The 22,348-nt window shown below is 42.9% G+C and overlaps 1 protein-coding gene across 2 annotated transcripts in view; it reads right to left on the bottom strand.

The window, feature by feature from the left end:
- Positions 1 to 22,348, bottom strand: part of arhgap5 (Rho GTPase activating protein 5) — a 96,318-nt gene that overhangs the window by 9,494 nt on the left and 64,476 nt on the right. Inside the window, exons 4-6 of one of the 2 annotated variants that reach the window (XM_079573355.1) lie at positions 9,581 to 9,658; positions 5,819 to 5,950; positions 1,328 to 1,433 (exon numbers count right to left, since the gene is read on the bottom strand). In XM_079573355.1, the coding sequence (XP_079429481.1) occupies positions 1,328 to 1,433; positions 5,819 to 5,950; positions 9,581 to 9,658 (316 nt within the window). The remainder of the gene's footprint in view (positions 1 to 1,327; positions 1,434 to 5,818; positions 5,951 to 9,580; positions 9,659 to 22,348) is intronic. The other variant, XM_079573356.1, reaches the window with a different exon arrangement.

Below are 22,348 nucleotides of genomic sequence, written 5' to 3'. Positions count from 1 at the left end.
TTCCCCAATTTTTTCTTATTTTTTCCATTTTTTCCATTTTGCCCCTAATTTTCCCAGTTTTTTCCTAAATTCCCCCCCCCCCCCCAAATTTACCCCAATATTTCCACTTGTTTTACCCAATTTTTTCCATATTTTACTTCTCAATTTTGCCCACATTTTCCATTTTTTTCCCATGTTTTCCCCAAAATGTTCAATTTTTCCCAAATTCACCCACAATTTTCCACTTATTTTTTTCCTTAATTTCCCCCCTTTAAAAATTTTTTAAAATTTAAAAACTTTGTCAAGTTCTTGTAGCTTCTTCCTCACTCTTAAGACATGTTTTTGGTGCCTTTATTGGGGGGGTGGTATGGGGTATTTATTTGGGTATAGCCGAATTTTGTTGGCTTTCAAATGTGGCATTGCATTGCAGCTCTCCAGTCAAGGTCTTTTAGATTTGGGTAAAGCCGAACTGGAGAAAATGCACTCAGTTCAGTGAGAGGTTAAAAAGAACGACTGATGATGTAGAACCACTGATCCAGGAGCTCCAGGTCTGGGTTTGTCGACCCGGGTTAACCTCTTAACTCCCGCCTGAACCGAGAGCACTTTCTCCAGTTCAGCTTTACCCAAATCCTGTAGGCCAGTGTAACACCTCATTTGAAAGCTAAGATCTACAAACTAAATTGATCTTTTTCCTCACATCATCAGATTTTTTTTCATCACTTTGTCGATTTTTTTTGTCCGTTTTTTTGTCACTTTTTTGTCAAATTTTTCTCACTTTTTGTCATTTTTTTTGTCACTTTTTCGTCCATTGTTTGTCAATTTTTTCTCATTTTTTTGTCAATTTTTTGTCAATTTTTGACATTTTTTCGTCCATTTTTTCGTCCATTTTTCGTAAATTTTTCCTCACTTTTTTGTCAATTTTGTCATTTTTTTGTAAATTCTTTGTCCATTTTTCGTCATTTTTTTTCTAAATTTTTCATCAATTTTTTCTCACTTTTTCGTCAATTTTTTGTACATTTTTCATCAAATATTTCTCACTTTTTTGTCAATTTTTTGTCAATTTTTGTCATTTTTTGGTCCATTTTTTGTAAAAAAAAAAAAAAAAATTATCACTTTTTCATCAACTTTTTCTCACTTTTTGTCACATTTCCATCATTGTTTTCGTCTCAGTTATGTTGCCATTTTCACAGCTTTTTTCCACGAGCTTTTGGATTGGGGTAAAGCTGGAGAAAATGTGCTCGGTTCAGGTGGGAGTTAAGGGGTTAAAGGAACTAATCCAGGTTAAATCCATCCAGCGTGGTAGTTTAACCCTGTGTCCGTGTGGGAGTAAAGGACTTGTAACGTTCACCTGTTGAGGTGGGTGATGATGTACTTGAACACGTTGTAGTTCACGGGAGGAAACTTCTTCACGATCACGCTCAGAGCCAGGAGCCGCTGCATGTAGTCCACGATTTCTGCAAAACAAAAGGAACACAATCATGAGCTTTACGAACAAAAAACAACAAAAAGGAGACAGGAGGAGCTGCGGGACAGAGCAGTGTGGCCTGGCAGGCAGCAGAGGGCGCTCTCGGACTGACGCTGGAACTTGTGCAGCTGCAGGTTTGTTCAAAGGAGGGAATTTCCATCAGCAGCAAATCCAATTCAAATGTTCTAATGCCACAAATGAAAGAACTCTGAGCATGTTTCATTTCTTAAGATTTGGGTTTTCAAAAACATGAGCTTCTCCCACATTAAAGGGATATTCCAGGATTTTTGACACAGGGCCTCATGATTTCTGGAGATATATTTATTATTAAATTTTTCGTCAAATTTTTCTCACTTTTTTGTCATTTTTTTGTCAATTTTTGTCATTTTTTTGTCACTTTTTCGAAAAAAAAATCTCAATTTTTTCTCATTTTTGTCACTTTTTCGTCCATTTTTTTCTAAATTTTTCGTCAATTTTTTCTCGATTTTTTTTGTAATTTTTTGGTCCGTTTTTTGTAATTTTTTTGTCACTTTTTCGTCCATTTTTTCGTCCATTTTTTCGTCATTTTTTTTGTCCATTTTTTGTCCATTTTTTGTCACTTTTTCGTAATTTTTTTCTCAATTTTTTCTCAATTTGTGTCACTTTTTCGTCCATTTTTTCTCTATTTTTGTCATTTTTTGGTCATTTTTTTGTAATTGTTTTGTCACTTTTTCGTCAATTTTTTTGTAATTTTTTCTCACTTTTTTGTACATTTTTGTCCATTTTTTGTCCATTTTTTGTAAATTTTTTCTCACTTTTTCACATTTTCATCCTTGTTTTCGTCTCAGTTTTTGTTGCCATTTTCCCAGCTTTTTTCCAGAAGCTTTTGGATTGGGGTAAAGCTGGAGAAAAATGTGCTCGGTTCAGGTGGGAGTTAAGGGGTTAAAGGAACTAATCCATTTTCAGGGCCTCATGATTTCTGGAGATATATTTATTTTTTTATTCATGCAGTCCTAATATTTGAAGAGCTCAGTGACGCTAGGCTAGTGCTAGGCTAGTGCATGTCTATGGTAACTAGTAGCCTGCACTAAAAACCTCTTCTAAATCATGGGCTCGTCCTCCAAACGTTCACTCCTTTGTGAATTTCACATGTAGTGATGCGGCCGCAGGTAAACAAACTAATGTAGATCCGGTCACCGAGCAGATCACTCCGCCGCCGCGTAGCTACAACCAGGAAGCTGCTCAAATATAAGTTATTTTAAATGATTATTCAGTCACACAGGCGTTTATATGGACTGGTGTTTTAAGTGATTTGCCTCAGGTGCACTGTGGGTCAGACTGTTTTTAATGCAGGCTACTAGTTACCATAGACATGCACTAGCCTAGCACTAGCCTAGCACGACTAAACTCATCAACAACACTCTGGATTACTAGGAAATGAGACCCTATGTCAAAAATCTCGCCCAGATTAGGCTGAAACTAGACCTGATTTTCTCTGAAGTTTCCTGTTGTGTCCGAGGTGTAATTGAGGCGTTAAAGTTTTGCTCACTGTGACTCATTCGGTTTAAGCGGCGCCGAGTTTGACCTCCCGACCTTTGACCCGGGAAGCGAAGCGTGTCCTTATTAGCGTGATGAACGAGCGGCGCAGGTGAGGAGTCCGCAGAGACCACGGTTTGGGCTAAAAATATCCCGAGAACTGGTTTGAGACGCAGACGGGGAGATGATGAGGAGGAGGAGGAGGGGGAGGAAGAGGAGGAGGAGGAGGAGGGCAGGCGGTAAATCAGCGAGGCCGAGTCATGTTTTTGACACTAAAATCTAAAGTAAAAGTGTTTAATGAGACTAAAACTGTGACTAAAAACCTGCAGATGTTTTGGTCGACTCATGAAAAGTCAAAGAAGGGACTAAAACCCTGACTGGATTCTGGTTATCGGATTGGATCGGGCTGTTCAAAGGGAAAAGAAGGATTCTGAAATGTGATTAGATCATGTAATACAATCCTAGTTTGAATCTGGATCAAACTTTCACTTTGTTTTTGTTCAAACATTTCAGGAGGATCTGGAAAAACACGATTATCCTGATCCCAACAGGGGAAGGATTTCAAGGAAGAAAACTATAGTCAGTCAATTTGTATCAATTTGTGTGTACTTTCATTTATATTTTGCACTTAATTATTTTGGAAATCGATTAATCTACTGAATATTTTCATGAGTAATCGATTAATCGCTCTGAATGGTGCATGAACATTTTATCTTTATTTTATTCGCCTTAACCGAGCGCATTTTCTCCACTCAAATCTAAAAGCTTGTGTGACGCCTCATTTGAAAGCTAAGACCTACAAAACTGATTTAACTTTTCAGCATTGTTGCGCTGCATTTTGTCACATTTTTGTCTCTTTTATTAGTATTTTTTTTTGGGCGCCTTTTTGTTGCTTTTGTGTTTTCGTCACCTTTTTTATTGTTGTTTTTTTTAGCTTTTTCATCACTTTTCAATAGTTTTTGTTGTATTTTCATCCTCATCTTGTTACTATGAAATAAACAGATTTGAATAAAGACTATACATGATATATTCATTATTTCTGTCATTCATCACTTATAATAATGAACCTGTCAAAAATAATAATTTCTAACAACTGTTTCTTGCATTTCTTATTGCTGTATTGTAGCTCTTTTGTTGGGCACAGAATATTTGCTAATTTATTGTTATTTTGCTTTTCCTCCATCGCCTCTCGGCCTTCCTGCAATTTCTCTTAAAGGAATAGGCCACCGTTTTTACATACTGAGATATGTTCTTACCTAACCTTAGACGTGTTAATATATCCCCGTCTGGTCTATTTAAATAAAGTTACGTGAAGTGTTTTCATGTGAAGTATATTTACACAGAAATGTAGCATGTCGATTTTATAAGCAGATAAAAAGGGGGACTATATTGTGAGGCGTAATGATACGAGGAGCAAAGCGTCCGCGCAGTAACTCCTAAAGACTTCCCTGCTCACTTCCGTCAATAGAAGCTGCGTGACTTGTAGAGCTCGCAGAGAACAGTTGAAGAAGCGTGGATAACTTGTGAACGATGCCTTTTACGTGCATCGTGCCGGGCTGTGATAACAAGCAGAAAGTATATAGTGTAGTAATGTTTCACAGATTTCCAACTCACCCCGGACGACGACACAGGACTCAGGAGCTCCACCATGAGGTAGGAATGCGAGAGCACTTTCCCAAAATATATTTTCTGCTTGTTGCAAAAGGCTCTGTACAAGTCACGCAGCTTCTATTGACGGAAGTGAGCGGGGGAAGTCTTTAGGAGTTACTGCACGGACGCTGTGCTCCTTGTATCATTACGCCTCACAATATAGTACCCCTTTTTATCTGCTTATAAAATCGACATGTTACATTTTTGTGTAAATATACTTCGCATGACAACACTTCACGTAACTTTATTTAAACAGGGAACACGTGGAAGAGCTTGGTAGCTTCTATCGTGAGCTTTTTTGGAGCTATAGATACAGACGGCATCTCGTCATCGAAGGGGGCGTGGCTTCGCCGAGGGGGAAAATAGAATCTTTAGAGAAACTCAAATTTCCCTCTTTTTAGCCATTTTCTGGTGGAATATCAACTTATTTATCACATAAATAAAGTCAAGTGTAAATCGGGCCCATATGGATATTTTCTCACAGCAGATTGTTCAGTAGAAGTGAAAAAACGGCAGTTGTAGCAAGCGCTAGCTAGCCGTTAGCATTAGCCCGATGCTAACATGTAGCATGAAGTTAGCATTCTCCGTTATTCATGTATTTATGGGCTGTTGAACCACTTTGCTCCTCCCCATGTCTTTGTATCTTTATTTTGTATAAACTATATTCATATTTCAGCATTTGTTACAGTAGTTTTTGAATAACTAGACAAAGTTTACATTTTTTCAAAATTGTTTTCCCCCTTAACTGTTTTCAAGAATGACCATATATGGGCGATTCCAGAGATGCCGTCTGTATCTATATGACATGTAGGATCCGCGGGGATATATTAACTCGACTAAGGTTAGGTAAGAACATATCTCAGACAGTATGTAAAAACGGTGGCCTATTCCTTTAAGTTGTTTTAGCTCCCCCTTTCTCCAAGGGGGAAGGGGTTTAGGATTAATCTTTTTAAGTTTGAATGGTGCAACTGTATCGAGGGCAGTGAGTAGTTTACTGTTAAAGTTGTCAACAATAAAATCACAGTTCGCAGGTGAAGTCACTGGAGGAATTTGTTGCAAAGCATCGATACATTTTGCAGCCACTTCAGGGGTGAAATTACGCCTCCTCACAGTTTTTGCTGCGTCCCCGACCGCACGTCCAGTCCTTCAAAATAAAACACTCTTCTCCAATATAAAAGCGTGTGTGCGTGTTTGTAATGGGTGACGTACTGGCCGACTCCACCAGCGCCGGGTGCAGACAGTACGGGATCAGAGGGTCGGGCAGGTCGGCGAAGAAAGCCTTGAGCGCTCCGGCCGCCGCGTAGATCGCCACGTCCAGCGCCACGAAGTCGATGCTGTGGTCTGTGAGAGAGACGAGAGGACAGAAGACAATTCAATGTAGAGAAATCAATCTGAAACTGTAGGTCACTGACATTCATATGAGGTTTAAAGGCTTCAAATGTGTTTGTGTGGAGACTTATGGAGCGACTGAAGTGCAGAGGTCGTTAAAGAGAGGGATGAAAACGGCCCTAAAGTTTAGTCCCTTTGTCTGCACATGCACCTGTGTATATTTCTCCCGTCTTTAGCCGCTGCTGTCTCCCACACAGGAAATGACCATATTTGGATTACAGCGTCAGGAAAAGAAGGCGAGAAGAAGAAAGAAGGAAAGTAAGAAGGAAGGAAAAAAGGAAGGAGGGAAAGAAGGAAGGAAGGAAGGAAGGAAGGAAAGAAAGAAAGAAGGAAAGAAGGAAGGAAGGAAGGAAAGAAAGAAAGAAGGAAGGAAGGAAAGAAAGAAGGAAAGAAGGAAGGAAGGAAGGAAGGAAAGAAAGAAGGAAAGAAAGAAAGAAAGAAAGAAAGAAAGAAGGAGAGAAGGAAGGAAGGAAAGAAAGAAGGAAGGAGGGAAAGAAGGAAGGAAAGAAGGAAGGAAGGAGGGAAAGACGGAGGGAAAGAAGGAAGGAAGGAAGGAAGGAATGAAAGAAAGAAGGAAGGAAAGAAGGAAGGAAGGAAAGAAGGAAGGAAGGAGGGAAAGAAGGAAGGAAGGAATGAAAGAGAGAAGGAAGGAAGGAAGGAAGGAAGGAGGGAAAGAAGGAAGGAAGGAGGGAAGGAAGGAAAAAAAGGAAGGAGGGAGGGAAGAAAGGAAGGAGGGAATGAAAGAGAGAAGGAAGGAAGGAAGGAAGGAAGGAGGGAAAGAAGGAAGGAAGGAAGGAAGGAAGGAAAGAAGAAAGGAAGGAGGGAAAGAAGGAAGTAAGGGGGAGGAAGGGAAGGAAGGAGGGAGGGATGGAAGGAAGGAAGGTGCGTATATTTCTCCCGTCTTTAGCCGCCGCTGTCCCCACAAAGGAAATGACCATATTTGGATTAGAGTGTCATCTCGGTCACAGCCTTTCCTGCTACACGTGGACACCATCGTAAAGACAGAGTTTGGTCTGTTTTTTTTTTTACTTGACATTAAAACTCAGCCTTCAACCTCTTAACCCCCACCTGAACCAAACACATTTTCTCCAGTTCGGCTTTACCCGAATCTCAAAGCGTCAAAACAGCGACAAAATGTGCCGGAAAAGCCAGACTAGGAATCTGCATAAAGACAGTTCCCATACCTCAGTTTAAACTATAGGCTCTTTAGAAAGCTGTGACGTCACGTGAACGTGTAAAAGTTGACTCGTTCATGTTTAAGGTTTGAAATAGTGGTTATGTTTTTGATGTCTGAGAATGTCCGAGCTTAAGTTCCTGCGAAAAGCTTCTGGAAATTCTCCTGCAGCTCCACAACTCACAGAAAACGCTGGAAAACGGGGGGATTTTCTCGGCAAAACATTACACCCTGAAATCCGATCTGCCTTTTGCGAAAACCTGTACAACTGCGACCTCCGAGAAACTCTCCGCCGTTTGCCTGATTGTTTCCAGATTCGGGACATTTCTGAAAACATTCCCGTGAACTTTCAGGGGGGGGGACGGGACGGGACTGGGTCTGAAGCGCGGCAGAGTTAGAACCGCCGTAAATCCGCCCCAGAGACGACGACGAAAGACGGGGAGAGTAAAGAGAAACACATGTGGAGGCGGGACTTCTGCCAGACGCTGTTAATGTGACTTTACTGTTTAAGTCAGAGCGGGAGAAACGAGGCGCTGCAGGTGAGAGAGTCAGGGGTGACCTCCAACACCCGCCTGGACCTGGGCATTTCCTCCAGCAGGGGGCGTTCATGTGGCTTTAGCAGCTCTGGGATGAACAGAAGTGAAATAAATGTGTTTCATATATTATGACTATTATGACGACTGAGAAACATCCTGTTAAAGTCTTTGATCCAGAACCAGGCTGTTTAAATGCACACGCCATGAAAAGATGTCGAGAACACGCGTGTTTCAAAACATGTCAACAATGATGTCGTTGAAAATTAGGAGAGGAGGAGAGAGAGGAGGAGAGAGGAGGAGAGAGGAGAGAGGAGGAGAGAGAGGAGGAGAGAGGAGGAGAGAGGAGGAGAGAGGAGGAGAGAGGAGAGAGGGAGAGAGAGGAGGAGAGAGGAGGGGAGAGGAGGGGAGAGGGAGAGAGGGGAGGAGAGAGGAGGAGAGAGGAGAAGAGGGGAGAAGAGAGGAGAAGAGGGGAGAAGAGAGGAGAAGAGGGGAGGAGAGAGGAGAAGAGAGGAGAAGAGGGGAGGAGAGAGGAGAAGAGGGGAGGAGAGAGGGAGAGAGGGGAGGAGAGAGGAGAAGAGGGGAGGAGAGAGGAGAAGAGGGGAGGAGAGAGGAGAAGAGGGGAGGAGAGAGGGGAGGAGAAGAGGGGAGAAGAGAGGAGGAGAGAGGAGGGGAGAAGAGGGGAGAAGAGAGGAGAAGAAGGGAGGAGAGAGGAGGAGAGAGGAGGAGAGAGGAGGGGAGAAGAGGGGAGAAGAGGGGAGAAGAGAGGAGAAGAGGGGAGGAGAGAGGGGAGGAGAGAGGGAGAGAGGTGAGGAGAGAGGAAGAGAGAGGAGTGGAGGAGAGAGGAGAAGAGAGTAGGGGAGGAGAGAGGAGAGGGGGGAGAAGAGAGGAGAAGAGGGGAGGAGAGAGGGGAGGAGAGAGAAGAGGAGAGGGGAGAAGAGGGGAGGAGAGAGGAGAGAGAGAAGAAGAGGGGAGGAGAGAGGGGAGGAGAGAGAAGAGGAGAGGGGAGAAGAGGGGAGAAGAGAGGAGAAGAGGGGAGAAGAGGGGAGAAGAGGGGAGAAGAGGGGAGAAGCGGGGAGAAGAGGGGAGGAGAGGAGAGGGGAGGAGAGAGGAGAAGAGGGGAGAAGCGGGGAGAAGAGGGGAGGAGAGGGGAGGAGAGGGGAGGAGAGAGGAGGAGAGGACAGGGGAGGAGAGAGGAGAAGAGGGGAGAAGCGGGGAGAAGAGGGGAGGAGAGGGGAGGAGAGGGGAGAAGAGGGGAGAAGAGAGGAGGAGAGGGGAGGAGAGAGGAGAAGAGGGGAGGAGAGGGGAGAAGAGAGGAGAAGAGAGGAGAGGGGAGAAGAGGGGAGGAGAGGGGAGGAGAGGGGAGGAGAGAGGAGAAGAGGGGAAAACAGGGGAGGAGAGGGGAGGAGAGAGGAGGAGAGGAGAGGGGAGGAGAGAGAGGTGATTCAAAGAGTGTTTGATAAAACACAAATAATCTGCAAATAGCCTCTGTTTAGCTTAGATTTCTCAGGAACCGAGGCACGTAGAATTAAACTGTTTCCACCTACGGAGAGCTTAGAGTGTCGCCTTTCAAACGAGCCACAGCATGTGTCCATAGCTATAACTTAGAATACGCTGTGGTGCTACAAATATCATGAAAATGGTCTGGATTGTTGGTTCTCTACAGCTAAATCCCCAAAACAGTGCGGCCTCAGTGTGTTAAGACGCCTCTTTGCCTCTTGCAGATTTGTATGTTGTGGCTACATGAAGCTGTTTTAGAAGTTTATCTGCAGCTCAAGTGCATGAAAAACAAAACATCAGCCAAATGTAAATATTGGTTTCGACCTGCTTCTGTCCCTCTCAGCCTGAAGTTGCGGGTTCGACGCCTGCTCTCACCTTGATCGAACATCTTCTGGATGTTGTCTTGGTCCGTCTTGTTGCCGCTCACTCTGTACAGCCCCTCCGTGGTCAAACCTGGAACAAACACACGAGAAAACACCATCAGGACATTTTAAAACAATTGCTCATCAAACTTAAAGCGCCCACACGATCGGGATTGAAGGCGGTTTCGTATGAAGAACAGAGATGAGCTGAGCGGAAACAGATGGCGAGCAGAAAACGGCGATCTGCGAAGGATTAAAACCATTTAGAGACAATTATTTCGACCGTCTCTGGGCTTCTGGGAACAATGGACCGACTGTATCAGCCACAGAGAAGGAAGATCAGCCTCCACATCCACATACGACTCACAGCAAGTGCAAAACCAAACACTTCACATTTGGATCGTGTGGAAAAGCCTCTGGAGCAGCAGAGACGGACAGACGTGTGGAGAAAACGCCGCCGCCGCCGCCGCCGCTGCTGCAAGGTCACGGTCACTGCGGCCGCTCTGCACCTTTGGCATGTTCGCCTCCGTCCACACGGCGAAACCTGCTCCGTTCATACAGAAAACGCCGGACGAAGCGGTTTAATGAAATAATGCGAGCGCTCAAAGTCACTTTTACAATCCATGCATTATTCATTCACTCCACACACAAGGGCGGCCGGATAACAGATAACGCTAACCTTGTGATTCAGAAGAGCGTTTTAGATTGAGGTGAAACAACACTGACATGGAGGCGTTACTGTGTTGTTGTTTTAGCCCATTTTAATATGGACAGGTTTGGTATCCACGTGTAGCAGGAAAGGCTGTGACCGAGAGGACGCTGTAATCCAAATATGGGCATTTCCTTTGTGGGAGACAGCAGCGGCTAAAGACCTCCCGTCTTTATACACAGGTGCATGGGCAGACAAAGGGACTTTAGGACCTTCTATCCATTCTTCCCTCCTTTCTTTCTTCTTCCCTTCTATACTTCCTTCCGTCTTTCTTTTTCTTCCTTCCTTCTTTCCTTTTTTCCTTCCTTCTTTCTTTCTTTCTCTTTCTTTCTTTCCTTCCTTCTTTCTTTTCTTTCCTCCTCCTTTCCTTCTTTCCTCCTTCCTTCCTCCTTTCCTCCCTTCTTTTCTTTCCTCTTCCCTTCCTTCTTTCCTCCTTTCCTTCCTTCCTCCCTTCTTTTCTTTCCTCTTCCCTTCCTTCTTTACTCCTGCTTTGCTCCTCCTTTCCTTCTTTCCTTCCTCCCTCCCTTCCTTCCTTCCTTCTTTCCTCCCTTCTCTTCTTTCCTCTTCCCTTCCTTCTTTCCTCCTTCTTTCCTCCCTCCCTTCCTTCCTTCCTCCTTTCCTCCCTTCCTTCCTCCCTTCCTTCCTTTCCTCTTCCCTTCCTTCTTTACTCCTCCTTTGCTCCTCCTTTCCTTCTTTCCTCCCTCCATCCCTTCCTCCCAGTCCGCCCCTGCTTTGACTAAAATGTTGTTGAAAAACATAAACAGAAAACTTGGCCTTTATTTTTTCCTCATATCTATATCAGAAATCTCCAGCAAAAGTAAAAATGTGGATAAATGTACATTCTTTCCTTCTTCCCCTGCAGTGTTCGTGCAGTACTTTCCTCACAAGTTGCTTCATTTATCAAATTTTCTTTAAAATGCCCAAATTCCCCCTGTTAATCTGGCAGATAAAGTGATAAACGTGTTGATTTGTTGCTTTTGTGGCGTAAACTTCACTCACACTCGGATCGACTTTTATCTCGTCCGTGTTTTCCTCTTCGTGAACATCCTCAAACGTCGCCGGGACGTCCTGGTTTCGTCCCGGACTCGGACAGAGCGCTCTTTGTCTCCTGCTCCACAGCGGCGGCAGAGGAGGAACAACAGAGGTCAGTTTTTAGTGCGATTTTATTGGTTCGTGGCTCGAGGCTCGAAGTTAAAACCCGTGAAATGGATTTATTCACTCGATTCGCTCCAGTCGTGTTTGTCAAAGCGATGGACGACGAGCCTCACGTGCCGCAATAACTGTTTATCATCGGGTTTTTACAGAGACCGACGCCGACTCAGAGAGAGAAATGTTCATACGTTATAGAAATGTTGAGAAAAAATGGCAAAAATGTGCAAAAAGTCCAATAAGTGACGACAACGCAGCAAGAAAAGATCTGTTTAGGTGAGTTTTGTTGGTCTTAGCTTTCAAATGAGCCGTTACTCTGGCCTCGAAGCTGTGACATTTTAGATTTGGATAAAGCTGAGTTAGGTCAGACCTGGGTTAAGAGGCTAATTAGCATCGCTTGTACTGAACAGACACTTTACACATTACACATGGACCCATTTTCTTGCTCCAAATTTGAAATTCTCACATATATATTACTTTTATTCTTTTTTTTTAAACAATTTTCCCACTTTTTCTCCACTTCCCAACCCAACAATTTCCGCAGTTTTTTTCCCAATTTTAATTTACATTTTTTCCACTTTACCCAGACCTCCCCTATTTTTCCTCCCCCCAAATTTATCCGCATATATTTTTAATTTTTTTCCAAAATGTTTCACCTTTTTTTCCCCAAGTTTCCCTTATTTTTTTTTAATTATTTTATTATTTTTTTTCAAGTTTCCTTATTTTTTTTCACTCTTTTTGTTTTTTTCAAGTTTCCTTTATTTATTCTTTATTCTTCTATTTTTTTTTCAAGTCTCTTTTGTTTTTAAAGTTTCCCTTATTTTTTTTGTATTATTTTTTTTTTCAAGTTTCCCTTATTTATTTATTTTCAAGTTTACTTTTTTTTACTCTTTTCTTTTTTTCAAGTTTCCTTATTTTCTTTTTTTCAAGTTTCCTTATTTATTTTTTTATTTATTTTTTTCAAGTTTCCTTATTTATTTTTATTTATTTTTTTCAAGTTTCCTTATTTTATTTTATTATTATTTTTTTTCAAGTTTCCTTATTTTATTATTTTTATTTTTTTCAAGTTTCCTTATTTATTTTTTTCAAGTTTCCCTTATATATTTATTTTCAAGTTTCCTTTTTTTACTCTCTTCTTTTTTTTCAAGTTTCCTTTTTTTTTAAATTATTATTATTATTTTTTTTCAATTTTCCCTTATTTTTTTCTTCAAATTTCATAACTTTGGAGTAGGGGTGGGGGAAAAAATGATTTAATTTAAAAATCGAGTTGGTCATTCATATAAGCTCACTGCCCTCTTGCTCAGAGGAACAAGGCCACCAAAGAAGAAAACCTAACCTACCTTCTTTAAAAGGGACTATACAGAGTTTAAAAATGTTAAAACCAAGTATTTTCCTCCCCCTACATGTTCCTCCATGTCCTCATGTGTAGAATGAGCTCAGACCTGTTCACCACAACTGCCTCTAATTGGAGATAAACTTAATATTGTACATTTCCATTTCTTCCAAACACTAGCCTCATGCAGACGATACATCGGCTCCTCTCGTGGTGATGAAAGCACTTGTTCCCGTGTTAACCCGCGCTGTAATGCGTGAGCGTCGCCTGGAACACGTCTGTAATTTATTCAGCTGGAAGCGTTTTGATCCCTTTGTGTTTGAGACTCAGGTGCGGCTCCGTAATTAAACCAAACCCAACAAAAGGCTGTTTTTTTTCCTCCATTTGACCCACTTCCCTCTCGGCTGCAGAGTCACAAACGCTGGAACCTTTCTCCCGGACGTGGCTAAAGCTTTAACCGTTTGATTTGGACTGATCGCGAGCGTGCCGTGCACTGACACAGGAAGTGAGGCCCGAGGGAACAGGAAGTGTCTCGCATCAGATAAAGCTGATCAAATATCCGCCGCGCTGTCACTGAAATCAGAGACGCAAAATCCACTCAGATATTCAACCATTTCAAACCAATCACATACAGTTAGGTGAATACGGGGAAAACATTTAATGTAGAGATATCGATTTGAAACTTCTGCTGTAGATCACGGACATAAATATGAGAGAAAAATGTGTTAAAGTTTTCTGTTGTTTTATGTTTTCATGTAAAAATGGCCAAAATTGCCTCTATTTTCAGCGACAAAATGTAAATAATGGATAGACGGGGCATTAAAAGTCATAAACCTCTAACCCTCCGTCAATTTTTTTTGTCATTTTTTGTCAATTTTTTTTAATTTTTTTGTCAAATTTTTAGCACATTTTTGTAATTTTTGTGTCACATTTTGTCACATTTTTGTCTTTATCACATTTTCTTCATTTATCGTCAATTTTTTATCACATTTTCGACATTTTTCGTCAATTTTTTATCACATTTTCGTCATTTTTTGTAAATTTGTAATCACATTTTCGACATTTTTTTGTTACATTTTGGTCATTTTTTGTCACAATTTTGTAATTTTTTTTGTCACATTTTTATCACATTTTTGTAATTTTTGTGTCACATTTTGTCACATTTTTGTCTTTATCACATTTTCTTCATTTATCGTCAATTTTTTATCACATTTTCGACATTTTTCGTCAATTTTTTGTCACATTTTCGTCATTTTTTGTAAATTTGTAATCACATTTTCGAAATTTTTTTGTTACATTTTGGTCATTTTTTGTCACAATTTTGTAATTTTTTTGGTCACATTTTTATCACATTTTTGTAATTTTTGTGTCACATTTTGTCACATTTTTGTCTTTATCACATTTTCTTCATTTATCGTCAATTTTTTATCACATTTTCGACATTTTTCGTCAATTTTTTATCACATTTTCGTCATTTTTTGTAAATTTGTAATCACATTTTCGACATTTTTTTGTTACATTTTCATCATTGTTTTCGTCTCAGTTCTGTCGCTATTTCCACAGCTTTTTTCCAGAAGCTTTTGGATTCGGGTAAAGCCAAACTGGAGAAAATGTGCTCGGTTCAGGTGGGAGTTAAGGGGTTAATGTCCCTGTTTTCCCCATGGTCTGACCCGGGTGGGGGTCACGATCCTAATTAACTGTTATAATGGGGGTCGCGGCTCTAAAATGTTGAGAACCACTGATTTAAGGCCCTGTCCCTTGACCAAAGACAAAGATATTTGATCAGTCCAGTGTATCGTCCATACGAACAGTTTCCAAACCAGGTCCCAGAGGAAACATCTGAAAACGCCGTTTACGTGGCTCTGTTGTTACGACGTCTCTGCAACTTTTGCTAAAAACGATGACATCACAGTTATCCATAATCCATGTCTGTGATCCACAATCTACTGACCTCATAATGACTTTTCCTCATGGATCTATGATGGTTTTACTCCGACAGTAAAAGTCACTGACAGGTTTTTACGTCTGAAGAATAAACTCTCCTCCTCGTCTCTTCTGTAGATCCTAAATCCTTCAATCATTTTCTCTGTTTACACAAAAGTTTACTGCTCATGCGCCTTTACATCCTGTTCTATTATCTGTGTTAGCGTCACAGCGCCTCACACAGGCCTGGAGGATGAATCACAGGCCTGAGTCGACCCATGTGGACGCTCACATGTTTTGTCTTCATGTGGATAAAGCTTAAAAGCTTCTTGGAGCTCACAACCTAAATGCCAGTGCAAGACCTACTAAACTGAAAACTTTATTGTGGCTTTGTCATGTTTTTTGTCATATTTTTCTCGCTCTTTTGTGGCTTTTACATCACTCTTTAGTCGTATTTTTTGTCACTTTTCCATTGTGTTATTGTTGCTTTTCTGGTCTGTTTATGTCGCTCTTTTGTCACTTTTCGTTCGCGTTTTCATGCTCGTTTTTGTCGCCATTTTGACACTTCTTGATTTGGGTAATGCCAAACTGGAGAAAAAGGAAATGACCATGTTTGGATTACAGCGTCATCTCGGTCACAGCCTTTCGTGCTACACATGGATACCAAACTTGTCAGTATTTGTGAACGAATAAGCGCCATGTTGGAGTCACTTCCTGGATAAATCTCAAAGCGACAAAACCAGAGAATAAACATCGCACTGAGAGACATTTATTTCCCCGTGTCCTCATTGTCCCGCCTTGTATGAGGTGAATCGTTAAACGCGGTGAGCGGAGTGTGATCTGCGGCGACAGAGGGGCAGATGTCCGGTTCTCAACTTTAAAACAGATGGAGCTTTAAATATAGCCCCGCGGCCGCCTGACGCTTTCGCTTTCACCTCAGAAACCGGGGCTGCCCTGAAGAGAGCGGTCACTAAAAGCAGCGTGTTCCACTGACGGGTTTAACCCAGAGACAAACATGTTCCTCTCTTGTGCACATGTGTTCACTCGCCCCTCATTAAACCCCCCGCCCCCTCCGCTCCTCGCTGCCCCGGACCCCGGCATCGACTTTTACCATCGAGCGGCGGAGCAAAACTGGTGAAATGAACGCATGAGAAAGTGATGACGGAGGCACAGAGCCGCGAAACCTCCCCGTGCTCTCCGGCCTCTCCATCATTCCAGATTCTCGGCCCACGTTTTTCCACATTTCTTGACACTGGCGATATTGCACATTTGCACATTCGATATCTTGGCTGCTGAGCTTTGACGGGGAGACCACAGGCTGTAAGTGTCGGCGGTAAGTCCTCCAGAACCATCACGCATGTTCAACAAGGGCTCCCCAAGGCTGTGTGCTGAGGCCCCTCCTGTTCACTCTGCTGACCCATGATCCAAAGTACGACTCAAACTTCTTCATCAAGTCTGCAGACGACACAACGGTGGTGGGCTTCATCAGCAACAGAGACGAGTCAGACTACAGGAGTGAGAACAGAACAATCTCTAAATGTGGAGAAGACAAGAGAGATTAATGTGGACTTTCGAAGAGCGCGGGTCCAGCTCCTCTTACAATCAAGGGTGCTGCAATGGAGAGGGTGACCAGCACTAAGTTCCTGGGTGTGCATATCACAGAGCCCTTTTCCACCAAGCTGGTGCCGGTGCTGGTTCTGGGCCAGTTCCAGTTTCAGAACCGGCTCATTCGTTTTCCACTGAAAAAACGCTGGCTCTTGGTTCCAAAATCTGGTGCCGGTTGGGAACCAATTAAAAGCTGGACCAAGAAACGAGCACCGGTGATGTCAGCGGCTGGGGGCGTGGCTCTCTCCTCCAACAAACAATCAATATTAGTAAGTTTGTACTTATAACTTCCTGGAGAAGCCAAAACAGTCTCTGTGGAGGAAACTGTTGTTTGGCTTTATGCTCTTCAGCCAAAACAAGAGTTAGAAAGAAGAAATCAAAATGTTAACGGCTGCTGTGACTGAAACATAAACTTATTTTTCTGTATTTTATAACCAGAAGTGGCTGTAGTAAGATGTTTCTATCCATTTTTGATGTTTGACTTCCCAAAGCGTTGCTATGACAATAGGCACAGCTCTCATTTTGGTGGAAAAGTCGGTATGGAACCAACCCGGCACCAGAACCAGCTCTGAACCAGCCCAGAACCAACACCTTGGTGGAAAAGCCCTAGCAGAGAAACTCTCCTGGACCATGCACACTATATCACTGGTCAAGAAAAGTCATCAGCGTCTCTACTTTCTCCACAAGTTAAGACCATCACTGTGAGGTTCTTCTACAGAGGGACTATAGAGAGTGTCCTGACCATCACTGTGAGGTTCTTCTACAGAGGGACTATAGAGAGTGTCCTGACCATCACTGTGAGGTTCTTCTGCAGAGGGACTATAGAGAGTGTCCTGACCATCACTGTGAGGTTCTTCTACAGAGGGACTATAGAGAGTGTCCTGACCATCACTGTGAGGTTCTTCTACAGAGGGACTATAGAGAGAATCCTGACCAGCACTGTGAGGTTCTTCTACAGAGGGACCATAGAGAGTGTCCTGACCATCACTGTGAGGTTCTTCTACAGAGGGAGGAGCCTCCACGGGCCATGTTCAGAGCGAAGTGCATGAGCTGGTTATCTTCTCTGTGTCTCTTTGTGAAGCCTGTCGTCTCTGAGTGCAGCTAAGTGTCTCTGCCGTGTCCTGTCAACACCTCGGGCCCGGTTATCTGAGAGAGAGAGCGGCGTGTCTCTCGTTTCTCTGTCCTGGGAATGAGCCGGGTGGAGACGGCGCTCGGGAACACACGGCTTTCTATTTTCAGTTTGTGAGTCAGTTCTTAAGGAGAGACGCTGCAGGTGAAGACATTGATTTTGACGCAGTGGTCAATGCTGAGATTTAGATCGTTTTCTCGTTAACATCTTAGTTTGAACGTAACTCCGACATGTCTGTGTCGCTCCCTGGTCTTAACCACGCCACACTTTTCCTTCCTTCCTTTCTTCTTTCTCCTTTCCTTTCTCTTTACTTTCTTCTTTCTCCTTTCTTTTCCCTTTCTTTTTCCTTCCTTTTTCCTGTCTTTTTCCTCTCTCCTTCCTTTCCCCGTCTTTTCCTCTCTCTTTCCTTTCCCCGTCTTTTCCTCTCTCCTTCCTTTCCCCGTCTTTTCCTCTCTCCTTCCTTTCCCCGTCTTTCCCTCTCTCCTTCCTTTCTCCCGTCTTTTCCTCTCTCCTTCCTTTCTCCCGTCTTTTCCTCTCTCCTTCCTTTCTCCCGTCTTTTCCTTCTCTCCTTCCTTTCCCCGTCTTTTCCTCTCTCCTTCCTTTCCCCGTCTTTTCCTCTCCTTCCGTTCCCCGTCTTTTCCTCTCTCCTTCCTTTCTCCCGTCTTTTCCCTCCCCTTCCTTTCCCCGTCTTTTCCTCTCTCCTTCCTTTTCCCGTCTTTTCCTCTCTCCTTCCTTTCTCCCGTCTTTTCCCTCTCCTTCCTTTCCCCGTCTTTTCCTCTCTCCTTCCTTTTCCCGTCTTTTCCTCTCTCCTTCCTTTTCCCGTCTTTTCCTCTCTCCTTCCTTTCCCCGTCTTTCCTTCTCTCCTTCCTTTCTCCCGTCTTTTCCTCTCTCCTTCCTTTCCCCATCTTCTTCCTCTCTCCTTCCTTTCCCCATCTTCTTCCTCTCTCCTTCCTTTCCCCGTCTTTTCCTTGTCTCCTTCCGTTCCTTTCAGTCTTTTCCTCTCTTCTTCCTTTCCCCATCTTCTTCCTCTCTCCTTCCTTTCCCCGTCTTTTCCTCTCCTTCCTTTCCCCGTCTTTTCCCCTCCCTCCCTCCCTCCCTCCCTCCCTCCCTCCCCTGATGCTGTAATCCAAATATGGTCATTTCCTTTGTGGGAGACAGCAGCGGCTAAAGACCGGAGGAATATACAAACATGTGTAATATGTCACAAAATAAAACCACACATTTAAACCTGGCTCTGTCCATCATGTAGATCTGCAATTTTGTCTTATTTTATCTAAAAACACAAAATGACAGAAAACTTGCCATACATTTTCCCCTCACTTTTATGTCAGTGATCTATAACAGAAGTTTTAAAAGGATATCTCTACATTTATGTTTTTTTCCTATTCCCCAGCAGCGAAAGTGCAAAAATATTCTTCTATCTTTCTGCACTTGTGTTACTTTCTGCAGTGGGAGACGGAGGGGGCGGAGCCTGTGGGGAGGTCAGCGGGACCAGCTGTGCTCCGCCAGGCCTGTTTTTATATCTCTATTTTTACATGCGCCTCAGGATTCCTACGAGACCGTCCCAAAGTCCAGATTAGCCAAGTTTTGTCCCGGTTTAGTCCAGCAAGACCTGCCTCAAAATGGAATTGAGTCAAAGGCTGAAGAACAATGTTGGTTTAGTGAAGCAGTCATGAAGCTCCATGAAGCAGGGGGGGGGGGGGGGGATTTAAGTGACTGCACATGGAAACTGTCAGGCTGTAGGAAAAAATGGCGTCAGAAACATCAGGTGAGCTGCTTCTAATGGCCGACTGGTCATAATCGCACGACTGTTGAGGACACGAGGAGCGAACATGGAGGATGTGTCGGGCCATTAGCTCCGAGCGATCACATGAAAACAAAAACCAAGTCACTAAAACCAGCAGCTACAAATAAAGCGGCCTTTTATGCTGCGGTGTTTCGATTTATTACACTTTTCTCCTCCACAAAGAGCCATAGACACAGACGGCACCGCGTCATACAAGGGGGCGTGGCCTCACCCAGGGGGGAAACAGAATCTTTTGGGAAAGACACTTTGCCGCTCTTTTTAGCCATTTTCTGGTGGAATATGAACTTATTTCTCACACACAAACAAAGCCAAGTGTAAATCAGGCCCATGTGGATATTTTCTCACAGCAGATTGTTCAGTGGAAGTGAAAAAACGGCAGTCGTAGCTAGCGCTAGCTCGTTGAACCACTTTGCTCCTCTCCATGTCTTTGTGTCTTTATTTAGTAGAAAACTATATTCATAATTCAGCATTTGTTAAGTTAGTTAAAGGGGTTCGTGACCCTCGTCCGGGTTACACCGTGAGAAATAGGAACATTGGGAACTCGGGATACATAATTCTTAATTTTTCTTTTCTTTTAAAGGCGTAAAGTAACGTGTTTACCTTAATATATCCTTTCCGTAGTCCCTGTGGGCGTAATACAAGTGTTAACTCGTCATCTCCCCCCGGTGTCTCTGGCCAGAAAACCATGTTTGCAACATGACTGCCACCGGTCCGGAGTCACCAATACACACTAATGGAATCACGAAGAAGAAGCTAACAGGCTAACGGGCAAAGCTTACGTCACTTTAAACAGTATTTACAGCCAAGTTTGAGTGAAAAAAAATATTTCCATTGTATAATTGGATGAACAATGTCCCTCTGTCCCTTCAGCGTAGCATTTACTCTCCAAGACAATTAATAAGTTAAAAAAAGTAACTTCCTACGACACCTGCAGTTGCGCTTATGGCCTCTAGGGGCAAGAGTTACTTAGTACTGCTTTAAATGGCCAATATAAAATGGATCAAATTGAAAACAAATAATGTCACTCTGGTCAAATAGCACACATATGCTACAATAGAGTTCGGGAAAGTCTACAGTTACCATGGAGATCGGCCATCTTTGCAGCTGTTTCATAGCATACATTTCCATTGACTAACATTGGCTACAAACAGTTTATACAGTGGAGAAAATAGCCGTGGAACAACTCCGTTAGCTGCTGAGTTACCGCTGGTAAATACATCTAACTCACTGTGGTGTCCAAGTGTTTTAATGTGAACAATAACTCCAGTATTTTAACTTCAAAAATCTCCATTAGTTTACAATTGCTGCTAATCCCATAATGCTTAGCGATATGACGTCACATTCCTGAACTCTAATTGGCCGAGTACTAATTGGCCTCTTTATTTGTGTTTTAGGTGGATCTGAGCTTAATCACTGGGGAAACCCTGGCGTAAATTGAGTGTAGGCAAGGTATGTTTGTTTAAAACATGGGTTTCATACACAAGGCAACTCAGTGTGCCTTTATCCTCATGTTACATCGCGTTTTTTTTGTGAGTTTTTTGTCGCTTTTTTGTAATTGCTTTGTCTCATTTTGGTCGCGTTTTCCTCCTTGTCTGCTTCTCATTTCTGCTGCTTTTTGACTTCTTTAGGAGGAAATGTGCGGGTTCAGGTGGGGTTAAATCTCCACATTGAGCACAGCAGGAACAGTGATTGTTTTCAAATGAAGGATAAGCCCCTCCCCCTCTCTCTCTCTCTGCCCGTCACGTGTTTAAAGTCCGTGAGGGAAAAGGCAGCGGTGACTCAGACTCAAGTCATTTCTCTTTCAGCTGCTTTTCAAAGTCACCGTCGCCCGCGGTGACGTCACCCTCGCAGCTGTCGGCGCGTCCCGGTGAAACGGCGGCGCTTTAATGGAGTTCCCGGCCTCTGAAAGCCTGACTCTGTGGACGGCGCGGGGAGAGCGAGGAGAGGAGCGAGGGGAGGCAGATGGAGACACATTTATTCAGTGTGAACGCGGCGAACGGCAGTGACTCACGAGGGTCAAAACACGGCGATCTCACAAGACGCTCGGCTGCGGCTGCCACACAAAGCTCAAGCTGTCGCCGGGTTTAGCGCTAAAGAGCGACAGCGCGGGTTATCCCCTTTCACCTCGCGCCGTCCCGCCGACTAAAGCCTCGCAAAGCCAAAACATCCCACGTTAACATCCCACATGACGACTCAGAGAAGCAGCTCCAGCACGAGGAGGACTTTGGTTCTTCATTAGACCATGTGCTACACCACGGCAATTAATCACAATCTCTACTGTGGTCAATCTCCATAATCGTCATGAGACTTTATAATCCACAGGTTTACAGACATTTCTTTGGCACCAACAGGACCTTTGGGAGTTTGGACGAGACAATGGAAGACTTTTGATGAAAGCATTCGTCTTTGTTTGAGCTGAGGCTTCAATAAAAGATGTATCTTAATTTTATAAACCAGCAACATGAATGTAATTTATTATGATAAAATCGAATCGAAAATCGAGATCAATCAATATGGGGAAAATGATTGTGATTTTTTTTTTTTCAAAAATCCCCCAGCCCTATGTTACGCTGCAGGTGAATAAGGGGAAAAATATAAATTTGAAACTTAACCTCTTAACTCCCAACTGAACGGATGCCATTTTTTCCAGTTTGGCTTTACCCTAATCAAAAAGCTTCTTGGGAAAAAAGCACCAAAACAGCCACAAAGAAATGAGAAAAAAACAAGTATGTAAACGCAACAAAAATGTGACAAAAATTCAACAACAAAAATTACTCAACAAAAAAAAAAAAAAAAAAAAAAGGTGACACAACACAGCAACAACGCAAGGAAAAAGATCAGTTTTGTGGGTCTTAGCTTTCAAAGGAGGTGTTACACAGGCCTGCATAATAGCCAAAGAGGACAGAATGTATTCGGTTTAGGCGGGTGGTAAGAGGTTATATATGAGAGAAAAATGTGTTTTCTGTCATTTTGTGCATAAAAATTGCCAAAATATTTCAGTGACAAAATCTAATTTGTGACATTAGTTCCTTTATTTCATTCATTATGTCTTATTTACAAATAGGTTTTTAGGTTCTTTTAGAAAGACACTGGATATAACACAAAGAACAAAGCTTTTAGTGTCTT

The sequence above is a fragment of the Gobius niger genome, assembly GCF_951799975.1.
Source record: "Gobius niger genome assembly, chromosome: 16".
Classification (NCBI taxonomy): Eukaryota; Metazoa; Chordata; class Actinopteri; order Gobiiformes; family Gobiidae; genus Gobius; species Gobius niger.
Note: the sequence above shows the minus strand (reverse complement) of the source record. Positions and strands in the feature narration are given on the sequence as shown.